This window comes from Ictidomys tridecemlineatus, chromosome 5 (genome assembly GCF_052094955.1).
Source record: "Ictidomys tridecemlineatus isolate mIctTri1 chromosome 5, mIctTri1.hap1, whole genome shotgun sequence".
NCBI classification, from domain to species: Eukaryota; Metazoa; Chordata; class Mammalia; order Rodentia; family Sciuridae; genus Ictidomys; species Ictidomys tridecemlineatus.
In genome coordinates this window covers 63,891,444-63,907,080 of record NC_135481.1, presented here as the reverse complement: position 1 = coordinate 63,907,080, position 15,637 = coordinate 63,891,444, and the positions used below count along the sequence as shown (strand labels likewise).

At 50.9% G+C, this 15,637-nt stretch overlaps 1 protein-coding gene across 4 annotated transcripts in view; it reads right to left on the bottom strand.

Annotated features, from left to right (window-relative positions):
* The window catches only part of Galnt16 (polypeptide N-acetylgalactosaminyltransferase 16), a 113,603-nt gene that overhangs the window by 43,201 nt on the left and 54,765 nt on the right, over positions 1–15,637 (bottom strand). For all 4 annotated transcript variants that reach the window (XM_040276357.2, XM_078050120.1, XM_013357525.4 and 1 more), the window contains exons 4-11: positions 14,399–14,497; positions 13,429–13,496; positions 12,465–12,530; positions 9,880–10,001; positions 7,549–7,636; positions 5,752–5,836; positions 5,339–5,442; positions 72–198 (exon numbers count right to left, since the gene is read on the bottom strand). In XM_040276357.2, coding sequence (XP_040132291.2) covers positions 72–198; positions 5,339–5,442; positions 5,752–5,836; positions 7,549–7,636; positions 9,880–10,001; positions 12,465–12,530; positions 13,429–13,496; positions 14,399–14,497 — 759 coding nt within the window. The remainder of the gene's footprint in view (positions 1–71; positions 199–5,338; positions 5,443–5,751; positions 5,837–7,548; positions 7,637–9,879; positions 10,002–12,464; positions 12,531–13,428; positions 13,497–14,398; positions 14,498–15,637) is intronic.

Below are 15,637 nucleotides of genomic sequence, written 5' to 3'. Positions count from 1 at the left end.
AGTAACCGTCAGGGTGGGTCTGGAGCTGTGGTGCCCTGCTGGTACTCCAGGGCTCTTTCCGCTTCACCTACCTGATGTAGGTGAGGGCATTGCCCTCAGGGAAGTTGTAGGGGTGCCGCTTCCTGAAGACGTGGCCCACTCGGCTGCAGGGGACGATCTCCAAACTCCCACCGCACATCCACACCCTGAAGGAGAGCTCTGCAGGAGACAGCAGCCATGAAGAGGCAAGACGAGACCCACTGGGTGAGGGTGAGAGGGGCTGGCTGTCTCATTGTCTTGCTTGCTTTTGGGGCGTGAGGATGGAACCCAGGGTCTTGCACACACTACGCAAGCGCTCTCCCACAGAGCCGCACCCCAGCCCTCCTTCTCTTTGTTGTATCCCTGGAGGTACCTGCTGGGGTTGAGCTCATGGGCCTGATTAAAGGGTGTCCCCTTCCTTGCACATGCTTACCCATGCATGTACACAAATGCCCTATGGCTGAGCCCCGGGGAGCAGTGGGAACGGTTTTAAAGGGACACCAAGACCATGAGTGGAGGGGAAACTGCACCAAACATTTCTAGCCTGGATCCAGAGGCCCTGGCCATGCACAAGCTGAGGAAGAACTCATCTGCTTATTGGCCAGCTCTGGGCACCTGTGAGCCCAGAAAGCCAACCGCCAGCCAAACCGCAGGCTGCTCCTTGGCATTTCTCTGGTTGGTGCCAGTTCTGCCTCCAGCTCCAGATGGTCTTGTATCCAGGCCCTCATGAGACTCACTTCCTTCTGAGGGTGGTGGTGAAGCCCAAAGAGCTTTGCAGAAAACTTTGCAACATCAGGAGATACAAGAAGTTGCCACTGTGCTTCCCATAAGGGATGTCATGGTGTGGCCTCTTTGTTCTCCACTTGCCAATCCCCTTTTATAGCAAGGACCCTCCTGGGCAGCTCACTGAGCCTCTCAATCTGTTCTTTCTTTTTCATTTTAATTTTTTTTAGTCATAGATGGACACAATGCCTTTATTTTATACATTTATTTATTTAATATATTTATTTTTATGAGGTGCTGAGGATCGAACCCAGTGCCTCACACGTGCTAGGCAAGTGCTCTACCACTGAGCCACAACCCCCGCCCCTCTCAATCTCATTAATTCCTCCTTTCCTTCATGTTAACCCTAGAGTGAGACAGCATGTGGCACTAAAACACCTTTTTCCTGCCCCAGAAAGTCCATAATTAAATAAAAAATAAAAAGGCTGGTCCTCTCAGGAGTTCTAGCCTTGGTCCCTCTTCCCACTCCCCAGTTGGCCCCAAGGACTCTTGTGGTCCCTGGGTGGAGGCTGTCACCTGGCACACCTGGATGGGGGCCCTCCCAGTGATGAGCAGAGTGGAAATGGAGGAAGCAGCACTAACGCCCCCTTCTGTCCAGACTGTGCCCATCAGGCAGCTTTCAGATGTGGCCTGGGGCCAGGATGGCCATTTGGCTTACCTGGATCCATACAAGGTGGGTCATGTTAATGGGCTTCCCTAGAAACTGAGACTATAGAACTAGGGACAGAACTGGGGGACAGAGGACCTATACTCTGGTTCCATTTCTGCCAGACCAACTTTGTTATATAGTTAAGTTCCTTCATCCTGCTCAGCCCATGCCACCCAAACTATTGTTAATTACTGCTACTATTATCAACAGTGGCAATGACGAGAGAAGTAACCACCTTCCGTTTACTGGGAGCGTTTACCATGTACCATGCTCTCGACATTCAAAATCTAATTCTTACTGCAGTCATGTAAAGTCAGATTATTATCATTCATACCATTTTGGGGTGATTTTTTATTTATTTGTTTTTTTAATAATTATTTTTAGTTGTCGACGGACCTTTTTTATTTATTTGTTTATATGCAGGGCTGAGAACTGAACCCAGTGCCTCACATATGCTAGGCAAGCACTCTACCACTGAGCCACAACCCCAGCCTTATCCGTTTTGTTTTTGAGTTGGGGTCTTTCTATGTTGCCCAGGCCGGTCTTGAACTCCTGAGCTCAAGCCACCCTCCCATTTCAACAGCCTGAGTATCTGGGACTACAGGTATTGATCACTGCACCCAGCTATGCGTTATTTTGTTTTGTTTTGAGATAGGGTCTTACTTAGTTGCCAAGGCCTCCCTAGTAGCTGGGATTACAGGTGTGGGCCACCACAATTGGCTTAACTATGTTTTTAAAATAAAGACCGTGAAGGTCAAAGATGTTAAATGACCTCTTCAAAGTCATCCAACTACTCACTTACAGAATTGCAACACAAAATTCACACTTTTAGGATCAGATTCTTTAGTTCATTGACCTATCATATGTCATATTCTAGATTCCTTTATACTCTAGTAGGGGGAGACAGAAATTCAGTAAAATAAGTGAACAAGAAAGTGCATAGAACATGTAGCATATCAGATGGTGGCCACGGGGAAGAGTTAAGCAGAGCAGGGGCTAAGGAAGGGTGGTGGGTTGGGGGGCTATATTTTTAATTAGGTGGATCAGGGAACTTCTCACTGAAAGGGGGACATCTGTGACAAGACCCAAAACAGGAGAGCAAGTGATTCATGTGACTTTATTGGAAATATCAGGGGTCCTGGGCACCCCAGGAGCCAAATAAACACTAGGTTTGACATTAAAAGACAGATGGGCTTGTTTTCCCTCAACTGTTAGGGAAAGAACTTTCTAGGCAGAGGGACAAGCACGGGGTATACCCGGAGGTAAGAGCTGTGAGTTGCAGGGCAGCCGTGCAGAGTAGAAGGCCCGGAGAAGTGGGAGATGAGGTGGAGCTCATGGGGTGTGGTTTAGGGGAAAGGCTGATGGTGCAGGGCCTGGTCTCCACGGTGCTTTGAGTGTCATGGAGCCCTTGCAGGGTTTGAGAAGAGGAGGAACACAATCCAGCTGTTTTAAAAGGATTCCTGGGCTGGGCAGGTGGTGCACGCCTGCAATCCCAGCGGCTCAGGAGGATGAGGCAGGAGGATCAGAAGTTCAAAGCCAGCCTCAGCAAAAGCAAGGCCCTAAACAACTCAGAGAGACCCTGTCTCTAAATAAAATACAAAACAGGGCTGGGTCCAAGTGCCCCTGAGTTCAATCCCTGGTACCCCCAAAATAAATCAATAAAATAAACGATTCCTGAGTCTAGAGATATGACTCAGTGTAGAATGCTTGCCTAGCATGCACAAGTTCCTGGGGTCAATCCTTAGTACCACCAATAATGATAATAATTATAATAAGTAATCAAATAAAAATAAAATTATCCTTAAGAAGAATCCCAAAGTTTTCACATCTGCCATCCCCACTCAAGGTGGCCTCTGGACTCCTGAGTTTGAATGTCCCAGGGGACACCGAAACACGTCTTAGTTTGGGCATCTTCCTTCCTTCAACAGAGGAATGAAATGAAAGGCTCCGACCCACCAGAGACACGAGTCTCACACCTCAAAACTAGTCCCACAGCCGACTGGCTGGGCACTGCAGCTCACCTAGACATTTCTTTGAATGCACAGACGTTTCTTTGAATTTCTTGTAAGAAACAAACCCTCGGCAGAACCACTCAGCAGTGTTCCTTTCAAGTTCCCCAAACTTGGAGCCCTCGCCTCAGGCAGAGTCTGGAGTTGGCTATTTGATCATTCACTTGTCTCTGTCAGTCCCCCGTGAAAGAAAGAAAGGATGGAAGGAAGAAAGAATGGGAGGGAGACAGGCAGGCTGGCCTCCAGATGCAGAGAGGCTGTTTCTTTTCCAGTTTTCTGAGTCTTTTTGCAAAACTGGCTTTGCCCACACTGCCTTCAGGCCGAGTCCCAGGACACAGAGGAGGCCACTGGGGCTCAGAACACATGAAAGGGGGTCAGGATGGAAGAGTCACTGCACCCCAGCTGCCAGAATTCACTCTTTCAAATGCCTGCCTGGCAGCGTTTTCCAGTAGTAAGTTACAAAGTGGAGAAAACCGACAACCATCTCCACCAGGGTGGTTTGAGCAGGACTGTTTACAGCCCACTGTTCCTGGGTTTCCCAGGCAGGGAGAAGAGCCCTGCTCCTAACCTCTCGGAGACACTTTGACTTTGATAGCATTTCCCTGACACAGTGGCTCTGCTAGGAGAGCTGCATACACCTGTCAGACATGCCATTTCCTGATTGAGACACAGTGCCACCTGTTTCCCCACCTGTCAAATAGGTGGGACACCTCCCGTCCTTCTTGTTGGTCCAGAAACCCAGTCAGGATGAAAAAGGAGACAGTAGGAAAGGACCGTGAGGGTAGGAACGGCCTCGCTTCTGGAGACCTGCCAGGTGGCTCTGCCCTTCTCCACCTGTGTGGGCTGCCCTGCTGGGCTTCCTTTAGGATGGCAGAGGGGTGAGGAAGGATTATCCCCACGCCCTCCCCCGGGCACCACACCCATGAGGGTAATCCCTCTCCATCTTTCCTACCTATCCATGGTTACGGCTCTCTGCAGTTGTGGCACCACCCAGAACTACACTGACCCAGTCCGTGTAACGTGGCCGCACTGTAAATAGGTCCTTTCCTAAAAACCCGTGTAGGGCGCCATCTGGACCCTGCCCTGACTCACTCAATCTGACTTCCATTTAATTGCACTCTGGGGGAGAGGGCCCTTTCCTTCCCATTTTGCAAACAAAGAAACTGAGGTTCAAAAAGTTGACTAACTAACTAACCAAGGACATGCAGCCCACACAGGCTGGAGTTGGAGTCTGGGCTCCGACAGGTAACAGGTGACCACTCTGGGGTGCTCTGCAGCCCCAACACTCAGCTGAGAAGCCAGCGTTGAGGGGGCAGCAGATCCAGCTCCCTACTGTCTCCTTCCCTGCTGCTTCTGGAAGGACTAGGCAGCTTCCTGATCCTTCTGGGTCTCAAGGGTTCCTACCCCAGAATACACAGCATTATGCCTCCAGCACTGTGGCCTGCATTTCAATTCCTCCTCAGTTTATTATCATTGCAATCTCTGCAGGGCATGAGGCCTGGGGGGACTTTCCCTGGCCTAGGGTCAAAGAGCAGGTGGGAGGACCATCATCACATGTTACCACCCATGGGCTGCACACCCCCCAAGCTCTTCTGGTAGGGAAGCAGCTGTGGTCTGTGTTCAGTCACTATGTCCCTCCACACACACTTAACCATGTGGCCGCAGGCTCTCCCTGAATACCTAAATCTCTTGAATAGCTGTGGATAAATTGCTTTACCTCTCTCTGCCTCAGTTTTTTGATTCGTAAAATGGAGATCATGGTACTTTCCCCAGATCCTTGTGAGAATTAAATAACTTAATATGGGTCAAGTCCTTAGGATGTGCTTGTCAGGGTTATGAATATTGCTGTTGTGTTTATTGTTATTATTTTTCAACTTACCGAAATTCTCTCCCCCCCAGATGTCCATTTGGGCATCATATTTTCCCAAGTGGTTAAACCAAGACTTGTCAATCACAAAGATTCCTCCAGCTATGACAGGTGTCCTGGGGGAAAAGAGAGAGAAGAGGCAATATGTGAGCTGCAGAAGCCAGGAGCCCTTTAAAGAGCCCCAGGACCCAAGGCCACTTGATCCAAGTCCCTGCCTGCAGAGTCACTGTGGCAGGATGTCTGACTGGCTCTCTGGCCCCTCCTCTCAGTCCCTGCAGGGCTCAAGCACCCAGAAGAGAGCTGGCACTGAGACTGTGCACCCTCAGGAGCCCTGGTGACCGGTTGGTCCTCCAAAGCACCTCCCAGTTCCCAGACCCCTGGCCCAGGGAGAAAGGGGACTCCTCAGAGTTCATGGCAGCTCTGACCTTATGGGTCTGGTGGGGTCTGTCCGGGTCATCTTCTGCTCCAGAGGGATCTGCTCCCACTTGAAATGCAGGCTCCAGTCGAATCCTAAGGGACAGAGCAGGGTGAGGACGGGCTGAGGGCAGAGCTAACCTGCTTATCCCCTCACTCTGCCACCCCTCAGAGTCTCCCTTGATCAGAGCCCAGTGGTAGAGGCCCTTCATGCAGTCACTCCCTCATTCAGAAGGTGACAAGCCCTGCCTTCCTGGGGTTTACAATGTGCTGACCAGACAGACACCCCAAAGGCAAATAGATAAGGGTTCTGTACACCAGTCGGGGTGAAAAGTACTTTGAAAATAAAGGCCAAGCACCATGGAGCACGCCTCTAATCCCAGCAGCGACTCACGAGGCTGAGGCAGGATCACAAGTTCAAGTCCAGCCTCAGCAATGTAGTGAGACCCTATTTCAGACTTTTTAAAAAAATAAATCAAAAGGGCTGAGGATATAGATCAGTGGTAAAGCATAAAGCACCCCTGGGTTCAATGCCCAGTACCTCAACCCCCAAAACAAAGGTAGCCAGCAAAAGTTCTCTGAAGAGGCACGTTTTGAATAGGGACCTGAATGAAGGGTGGATCCATGAAGATATCCTGGAAGAGGGAATTCCAGCCAGGGCAGCAGCAAGCGCCAGGGCACTGGGGTGATTTTCCAAAGGGGAGAGGTCTGGCCCCTTAGAACCCCACCAGCCCTAAGATCTAGCTAATGATTAAGTCCATTATTTGGAGTACTGGCCTCACAGAAGAAATCCACTATGGCCCCCAGCTCTTCTCTAGACCAGTGGTGGTCAGGAACTTTCTGCAGTGGTAGACTTGTTTTATATCAGCATGAATGTGGTAGCCGGGACCTCATGTGGCTGTTGAGCACTTGAAATGTGGCTGCTACAACTGATAAACTGAATCATCAGTTTAAGTCTTAGTTTATTTTAATTAATTTAAACTTTAACAGCTAAATGGGGCAATTATCTATTATACGGGACAGCATAGTGCCAGTCTAGACCAGAGTGTTCCAAAAGAAATATACTGCAAGCCACAAACCTAAGCCACAGACATAATTTAAAATGTTCTAGGAACCATATCAAAATATAAGAACATATGAAGTTAATTTGAATAAAATAGTCATAATGCAATAAATCCAAACTAATATCATTGCAACCTATAAAAAATACTAATGACATATTTTACATTCTTTCATACTATGTCTTGGAAATTCCAACTGCCGCAGTCTGTTTCTTTCTTTTTTTTTTTTTTTTTTGCTTATAGCACATCTCAGTTCCAACTCATCAGTTTTCAAAATGAGCCACTTTTCAAGAGCTCAATAGCCAAATGTGGCCGACAGCCACCGTATCACACAGCCAGGCCTTGGCCACCTCTGGGGTGTACATATCAGGAATTCACACAAGGCTTAGAGCTCCCCCTCCCTTACCCTAGAGACAGCTGTCCCATAGTGGCCTTCTGCCAGGACCTGTGGCCATGGTCTCTGGGCTGGCAGCATTTGGAAAGGATGTGCCAGTGCTTGGGGAGGGGAGATGAGTGACTAGCCCGGCTCTGTCACTGATTGTTCCAGAAACTTGCAACTGCCAGCTCAGGCCCTTTGCCCTTGTACCCAGGGCTCCATCCAAACCCTCTTGATTTTATCTTTGCAAGGAAGGGTTGGGATGGTGCAAGACTCTGGCATGGCTGGGAAGAGCTCCAACCCAGGGCGCTTCTTCCTTCAAACCTGCCTCTTTTCAGACCTCGAGCCCCTTCCCTGGGAGCAGGACCTACCTCCACGAAGATCAGCAGATGCTGCCAGGTAGGCAAAATTATCCAGACTGATGACATCAATGATGGGACTCACTACACGGGTGTGGTCCTAGGAAGGGGGTGTGAGATGGTGTGAGACCCTCTGCAAAAAGGGGAAAAAAAAAAAAAAAGGCCCAGGCCCTGCTCTGGGAAGAAGGTCTCCTTGGACGTGGGGTAGTCAGCCCAGGCCCATCCCAGAACCCTGACAGGCTCCTAGGAGCTGTGTGCCTCTCCACACCAGGCTCCTACAAGGTCCCTCCTGGGTCCCTAGGGCACAATGCTCCCTGGCCTCTTCCTGTCCCATCATTTCAACCATGCTGGGAACTCGCCTCCTCTTTTAAGCCGCTCTCACCATCAGTGTGAGACAGTGTCCCAACTCCTGGGACAGTGACTCAGGTGCTGTGTGAGCTGGCCCTCCCGTTACTGGTTGAGCAGGACTTCTGTTTACTGCCACTTACCGCGGGACCTGTTCGGGTGAGTCTTCCCAGCTGGACCACCAGCAACTTGAGGGCAGGGGTCCTAGGATCCCCAGGTAAGTGGGGACAGGCGCCACTTCTCTCAGGCCACATCCACTACAAGGCTGGCCACTCCCTGCGTCCCACCCCCCAGAACCCAAGTCCAACTGCAAAACACCCGTGAGTACTGTGGGCTTTGCTGTTTTGTGGGAGAGGTGGTAAACCTCAGGCAAAGCTCTCAACACTTTCTCTTAAACCACATTCAAAATTTAGTCTCACTTTATAGCCCCCTTTGTGTCTTGCTCTCCAGGGGGGCCACAAAGCAGTGCCTCTGTTTCCCCCCTCTTCTCTTCACCTACTCTGCTTTCACCCTCAAATTGCTCTTGTCCCTAACTTGTGCTCCAGCCCCACGCCTCAGTTCCCACACCCTCAGGATAATAAAAACCTAGGAAGGGGGCTGTTCCGGGGGGATGGTCCCATGGCCTGTCTGTGCTCAGGGGTGAAAAGTGCTGTAAAAAGAAAATAAAGACCAGGCTCTGTGGAGCACGCCTGTCATCTCAGCGACTCAGGAGGCTGAGACAGGAGGGTTGCAAGTTCAAGATCAGCCTCAGCAATTTAGTGAGACCCTGTTTCAACATTTAAAAACTAAATCAGCCCCACTGCTTCCTACTCATAGACATCTCTGTGCAGAGACAGAATTCACATGCTATAACCTCACAGCTTGAAAGCGTCCAGTTCAGTGGTCTTTAGTATGTCCAACCATCGCCACTGGCTAGTTCCAGCATATTTCATCACCCCAGTAAGAAATGTTAATCTACTTTTTATTTCTATGAATGTGCTTATTCCGGACACTTCCTATAAATGGAACATATAATATATGGGTTCTTGTGACGAGCTTTCACTTCACACAAGGTTCTCAAAGTTCATTCGTGTTGTACCACACAGATGCACTTCATGTGTTTTTCTGGCTGGATGATATTCTATCACAGACACACCACATTTTATGTATCTAGTCATCAGATGATAGGTTTCTCTATCTTTTGGCCATTCTGAATACTGCCGCTCTGAACACTTTTGTGTAAGTTTTTATGTGGATGTAGTTTTTGTTTCCATGTGGAACTGCTAGGAATTCTATTTAAATTTGGGGGGAACTGCCGGACTGTTTTCCAAAGTGGCTGCACTATTATACCTTCCTGCCAACAATAACTGAGGGCTCCTGTTTATCCATGTCCTTGCCTGTACTTGCCAGTGTCCCTCTTTTTGATTATAGCCATCCTAGTGGCTATGAAGTGGGATCTCGTTATGGCTTAGACTTGTATTTCCTGAATGACTAATAAAGTCGAACATCTTTTCATGGGCTCATTGTGTATCTTCCTTGAAGAAATGTCTATTCAAATCCTTTGCCCATTTTTTTAAAAATTGGGCTATTTGTCCTCTTCTAGTTGAGTTGTAACTGCCTTATCCTTCTTCGCCATCTGTCCAAATCCTCCCACTCTGGAGAACAGCAAGCACATGGAAGGAGCCCCCACCCTCCCCTCCCGTTGAGAGCTCAGCCTCTCCTGCCTCCTTCCAGGGCTTCCCAACCTGACCACAAGCTCCCCCTCTCTCAGGAGAAGAGTAACACCATTCACAGAGGGACCTTCCTCGCTCACCCAGGCTTCCATCCAATGTGGTTCTCGAGACAGCCCATGGGACAAACATGACAGTCACCCCTGCTTTCAGATGAGAAAGCCCGATGCTGTGAAGTCTCTCAGAGGGGAAGCAGATCTATGAGGCTTCCCACAATGCCTGCCCGACATCACAGACGGTTCCCTCTGTCCCAAAGGACACCCAGCTGCCCCGGAAACACACAGCTCACCTCCTTCACCCGCTGCAGCATGGGCTGCAGCCACTCCGTGTTCACTTCGCAGTGGCTATCCAGAAAGGTGAGGATGGCAGCTGCGGCCACATCTGCCCCTCGAACTCGGGATCGGATCAGCCCTGCAAAGGGAGAGGACAGCAGCGCTTGACATCAGAACTGAGCCAATGTGCTGCCCAGGGCCCTCAGCCCCTATGGGCATAGGCTCTCTGAGGTATTGTCAGTGGCCTTCCTTCCGCACATCTGTTTGCTTCCTCCTTACCCTTTCTTCCTCTCTTCCATCCATCACCTGTCATTGTTCAAGGTCACTCCCTGAGCACCCTCCATCCACCAGACAGTGCCGTTACGTTAGAGTGTAGTGAGTGGAAAATACAATAAAGTATGGGTTGAGACTGAGGCGGAACCAGAGCACAAAGCCCCTTTCACCTGGGGACTTCTGGGCAGGCCTCTCCAGGCGCACCACCAAGTGTGACATGGAGAGAATCTTCTAGATTGTAACAGGCTTGAGTTTGTGTGCCAACACCTTCACTCACTTTGAGCATGTTATTTAGCCTCTCTGAGTCTCAGTTTTCTTGTCTATGAGATTCAGAAAGATACACTGAGCCCTGCCTGTCAGGAGGAACCAAGATGACAAGGGGAGAGCCCAGCGCCTGGGGGACCTACGCATGTTAGGTTCCGCTGTTCCATCCCCATCCCATGACAGTCTCACCAATGGCTCACTGATGGCAAAGAATGGCCTTGCTCCTGGCAGCTTCCTGCTCAGGGCTGAGGACCTATCTGGTCAGGAGAGAGGAAGTCCAGTTGGTCCTGCCCTGGCCAGAGTAGCCATCCATGTCCTGTGAGCTGTGAGAAAGAAGGGCCTCACTCTAAGACCTCTGAATACAATCACTTTTTGGAGAAATGTCCCTGGCCACACCTCTCTCCAGCTCTCAGCCTATATCTATCAAACCAGCCGTCCATCTTTCCAAAAGCCTATTAGTAGGCTAAGGTAAGAGAAATGCAAGTTCATGTTTGAGGTCAGCTTCAGCAACTAAGCAAAACAAAATAAAAAGGGCCGGGGATGTAGCTAGGAGGAGAACCTTCTTGGGTTCAATCCCCACAACTGGAAAAAAATAATTTGCAGCCTCCACAGGCTGATGGCCCCTACAATGCAGTGGTTTGGGAAACATTTCTCTTTGGTTACTTCTATGACAGTTGAAGTCCTCTCTCATCAATATCCCCATGGCCCCTTGGCCTGACGGGTCTTAAGTCACCCATCACATTCCCCTCTCACTCTCAAATCATCAGCGGCTCCCAACAATAGGCTCCTTCCCTTCCCAACTCTAAATGCTCTCTTATGGCTTCCAAGGCTTTTTTTGTTGTTACCAGGTATTAAACCCAGGGGTGCTTAACCACTGAGCCACATCCCCAGCCCTTTTAAAAAAATATTTTATTTAGAGACAGGGTCTCGCTGAGTTGCTTAGGGCTTCACTAAGTTGCGGAGGCTGGCTTGAACTCACAATCCTCTTGCCTCAGTCTCCTGAGCCACAGGGATTACAGGCGTGGGCCACGATGCCTGGCCCAACATTTTTTTTTAATTTTTTTTTTTTTAGAGAATTTTAATATTTATTTTTTTTAGTTATCGGCGGACACAACATCTTTGTTTGTATGTGGTGCTGAGGATCAAACCTGGGCCGCACGCATGGCAGGCGAGCGTGATACCGCTTGAGCCACATCCCCAGCCCTGGCCCAACATTTTTGACATCAAAATTCACTGTCCTTTCCTCACTATGGACCAGGACTGGATTCTCACAGGAAGGAAGTGGAAGCAGAGGGAGAGGACAAGAAGCTAGCCTTTGGGTGGACTCCTGGATCCTCCATTCATCACCCTGGGCAAATTACAGAACCACCTGAAACCTCAGCTTCCCTGTCTAAAACATGGGGACAACGGGGCATTATGAGGATGGGATGTGACAGCGTAGGCTCCGTGAATGCCTGGCATGGGTGAGCACCACACACGTATGCATCCTGCACCTGCACCACCTCCAAGCCAGGCATACCCTCCTCTGCTCCCTTCCTGGGTTTCACAGGCCCAACACCCTCCTCAGGCCATCCCTGCACAGAAGCCTCTTGCTTTCCCACCTCCACATTATCCGACTATAACCAGCCTGTGTGGTGGTGATTTCTGACTCTTGGCCACACACTAACCCCTCGAAGGGCCTGGACCATGCTTGTTGTACTTCTCCTGTGTCCCCTGAGGGCTGAGCACGATGCTAAGTTGTCACTGGTGTTCCCAAACACCTCTGGATTCAAGGTGAGTTCACAGCTACTTTATCCTCCCTTCGGTTTTCTCAAAGGCCCTTCCATTCCATCCTGACAGCCTCCTTCCAAGGCAGAAAGAGCGCCATCACTGCCTTGCTTCTCAGAAGGAACAATGGAAGCATCCAGAAGGACGGCAAGGTGCCTAGGTTGTGCTGTGTCAGGGCTGACTGGCGATAGAAGGAGGGTCCTCTGCAGACCCTGGTCCCAGCTGTCAGGAAGGGAGCAGGACCACACTGGCTCAGATGACATGGTACCCAGAGGGTCCCTGAGGTCCAAGCACTCACCTTCCCGCCGGTCGTTTCGCAGGCACTTGACCTTGGGGATCCTGGTCAGGAGCACGCAATCTTCAGCTGAGGTGGAGGGAAGGAAGGCAGGTTCATTCAGATATGGGCATCAGACCACAGTGGTTAGGCTGCACCGAGGGCCGTCCCATTCCAGGTTGGGGAAAGGGGTGGGATGGGGAAGGATGGAGGGCCATGGTCATCACTACTGGTCAAAGGACTGTCCTGTCCCCAGTCCCAGACAGGAATGCCTGAACCTATGACATCAGTTGAACCCCACCCCAGGGAGTGCCAGAGAGCACCAGCAATGGGCAATGGCCCAGCTCTCAAATCTACTCTTTTTTGCAGTACTGGGATTTGAACCCAGGAGGTTTTGTGGTTGTTGTTGTTGTTTTTATCACTGATCTACATCTCTATCTTTTTTCTTTTTCTTTTTTTTGTGCTTGGGGATTTGAACGCAAATGGTAACATGCTTGCCTGGCTTCATGCATGCCAGGCAAGCACTTTACCACTGAACCACATTCCCCAGCCCAGCCTTTTCATTTTGAAGCAGGGTCTTTCTAATTTGCAGAGGCTGTCCTAGAACTTACAATCCTCCTGCCTCAGCCTCCTGAGTGACTGGGATTACAGTTGTGTGCCACCATGCCTGTCCTTGGCCCAATTCTCATAGACCTAGAAAGAAGGGGCACTCTTCTGCATGTTGGCAGTTAGAATCATGAAGAATGCTGTTTATATTGTTTCCATTGTTTGAAACATGTCATGTCACTGGGGTCCCATCCAAAGCAAAACAACACTTTCCCCCTCTTTTGGCACCAGGGCTGGGAGGGCTCCTAGAAAGACCAAGGATCTCAAGTATTGGCAAAGAGGTCAGTGTGCCAGGCCAGGCTAAGCCTAAGAGAGCTTGCCTGGGCATCCTGGGGGAACGGGTGGGGTGTGGATCACTGCAGACAGGAAGGTGTATACTCACGGTCTGAACTGAAGTCATCCACTAAGATGATCTCCTGGATCAAGTTGGCAGGAGTTCGGTTCAGGACACTGGAGCAGCAATGGGGACAGAGACAGAGTCTGGATTTGGGGCGACCTCCTATTTATACCTCCCTGGACATGGGATTCTCCTACCACCCAGGTCTAGGACCAGCACATTGGTCATGGTCAACTGCTTGCTAACTCCCTGGGCTCCTGGAAGAGCTCTCTGAGCTTTTCTAAGGACCTGGTTGGCACTGTTGCCTGGGCCCTCAGGGAACTGCACTGGTCACGGGGGATGACATTCATGGGGTCGTCAGGGCAGGAGCTACTTGAGCTGCCTGAGGCTCACCAAGCCACCCTGGGAGCCCAGCTGGACAGAGCTGCCTGTTTGGAAGGCTGGCGAGACTCCTGCTGGCCCCAAGGTCATTCTCAAGGAGCTCCTGCCCCCTGCCCTTCCTCTGTCCCTCTTCTGCCCCCCTTGTCTGGGAAGGGACACCCAAGTTTCTTTAATCCATGGAATACCACTGAGCACTCCTTTCTGAATCCCATTCTTGTCTAAGTTCATTGAGGAAATGGGTCAAGAGTGGATTGAACTTGACGGTAAGACCAGGATTAGGAGGACAGAGGGACACCTTTCTCTGATTCACCAACAGGGACCTATGGGGTTTGCCCCCCCTCCTCTGGAGGCCTCTGTTCATCCCTGCCTCCCTCTGCTCCCACCCCCTGCATTTCTGCCCTCACCCTGGACACCTGACCTTGTCTTCAACTCCTTGTAGACTCCTGGGATCTCTCTGACCCCCGTACACACTAGCCCCAGCTTCCTGGAAGGACAGGATTCATCCTCCCAGTGCTCACTGGCTTTCACATGGTCTGATCTCAATCTCAACGTCCTGCCCAGCCAGAGGCACTGCAGACCCCCGAGGCTTTGGGGGAATGGCACCAATGAAATGCAGGTGGGTGGCTGGCCTTACCTCTTCACCGTGCGCAGGAGTGTGGAGCGGGCCTCATTGTGAAAGGTGATGATGATGCTGGTGGCTGGCAGGTCCAAGGAGTAGGACACCGATGGGCAACTGAAAATGGAGCAGGGAGGAGAGGCCAGCCATGGGGACATCCTCAGACAGCCTCCATGTTTCTCTTTGTCCACTCTGTGCCCCTTACAATACTTCTGTGAGGCAGGGAAGGCAAGCTGGAAGCCAGGACACAGGCTCCCTGCCTCTCTGGACCATGCTCTAGCCCACACTGGCCCGGCCCCAAGTTGCCACCTAGCCTGGGGACTTAGGAGGGAAGCAGCAAGTTGGGGGCATCTCCAGGCCTGGGAGCTCCTAACCAAGCCCTAGAGAACCCAGAGCCACACCCTCTGCCTGTTGGGAGGGCTCCCTGCTGTTCAGCCCCCCGGCCTCCCCCCCCCCACACACACTAGGCCCCAAGGCACTGCCTGGAGTCAAACAAAAAAACTGTCCCTGCAGATGGGGCAGTCTAGAGACACAACATAGGGATACATGATAAAATGGAAAACCACCTCCCTTTTGTCTTCTGGTCCCCTGTGGCTTCTTCCTTCCCTTCTCACACCTCAGGACATGTGGGAGGATCTGGGGAGGAATCACTCCCATCTGCCTAATGAGCATCCCTGTTCTGCCTGCGCACAGCACTGTGGGAGACACCAGGCAGGGGGCAGGCACCAGTGGCTCCAGGGGAAACCAGCCTCAGAGAAGACAAGAGCATCTCCGGCCACCCTGCTTCTACCCCGCTCTGCCATCCACAGACACACATTTTTGGACCACTGTCTCCCCGTCCTCAGGAAGGGGAGTTAGAAATCACCCTTCCTGCCAGCCTTCCCCCCTGGTGTTTGTGCAGGCTCCTGGGCAGGCGGGAAGGCGACTGCCACCGCGGGTTTTCATAAGCCATCTTTATTACAATCGCTGTCTGACTATTCCAGCAGTGACTATTTTTTCATTACAGAATTCATCCCACGGAGAGCAGCTTCCAGCCTGAATTCCCAGGCCCATTTCCTGCCCTGCAGAGCAGCCGGTCAGCCAGGCAGGCAGGAGTCCCACTAGCCTGGGTCCCCCATGGGAAAAATCCTTCAAGGCTCTAAAATAATTCTCCTTGAGAAAGATGTGAGGCAGCCATGGGGGAGGGACATTCTCTCTGTCCCTGAGAAGTCACGCTTCCCAAGTGCTTGCTCCCAAATGCCTGCAGACTGGGGGACA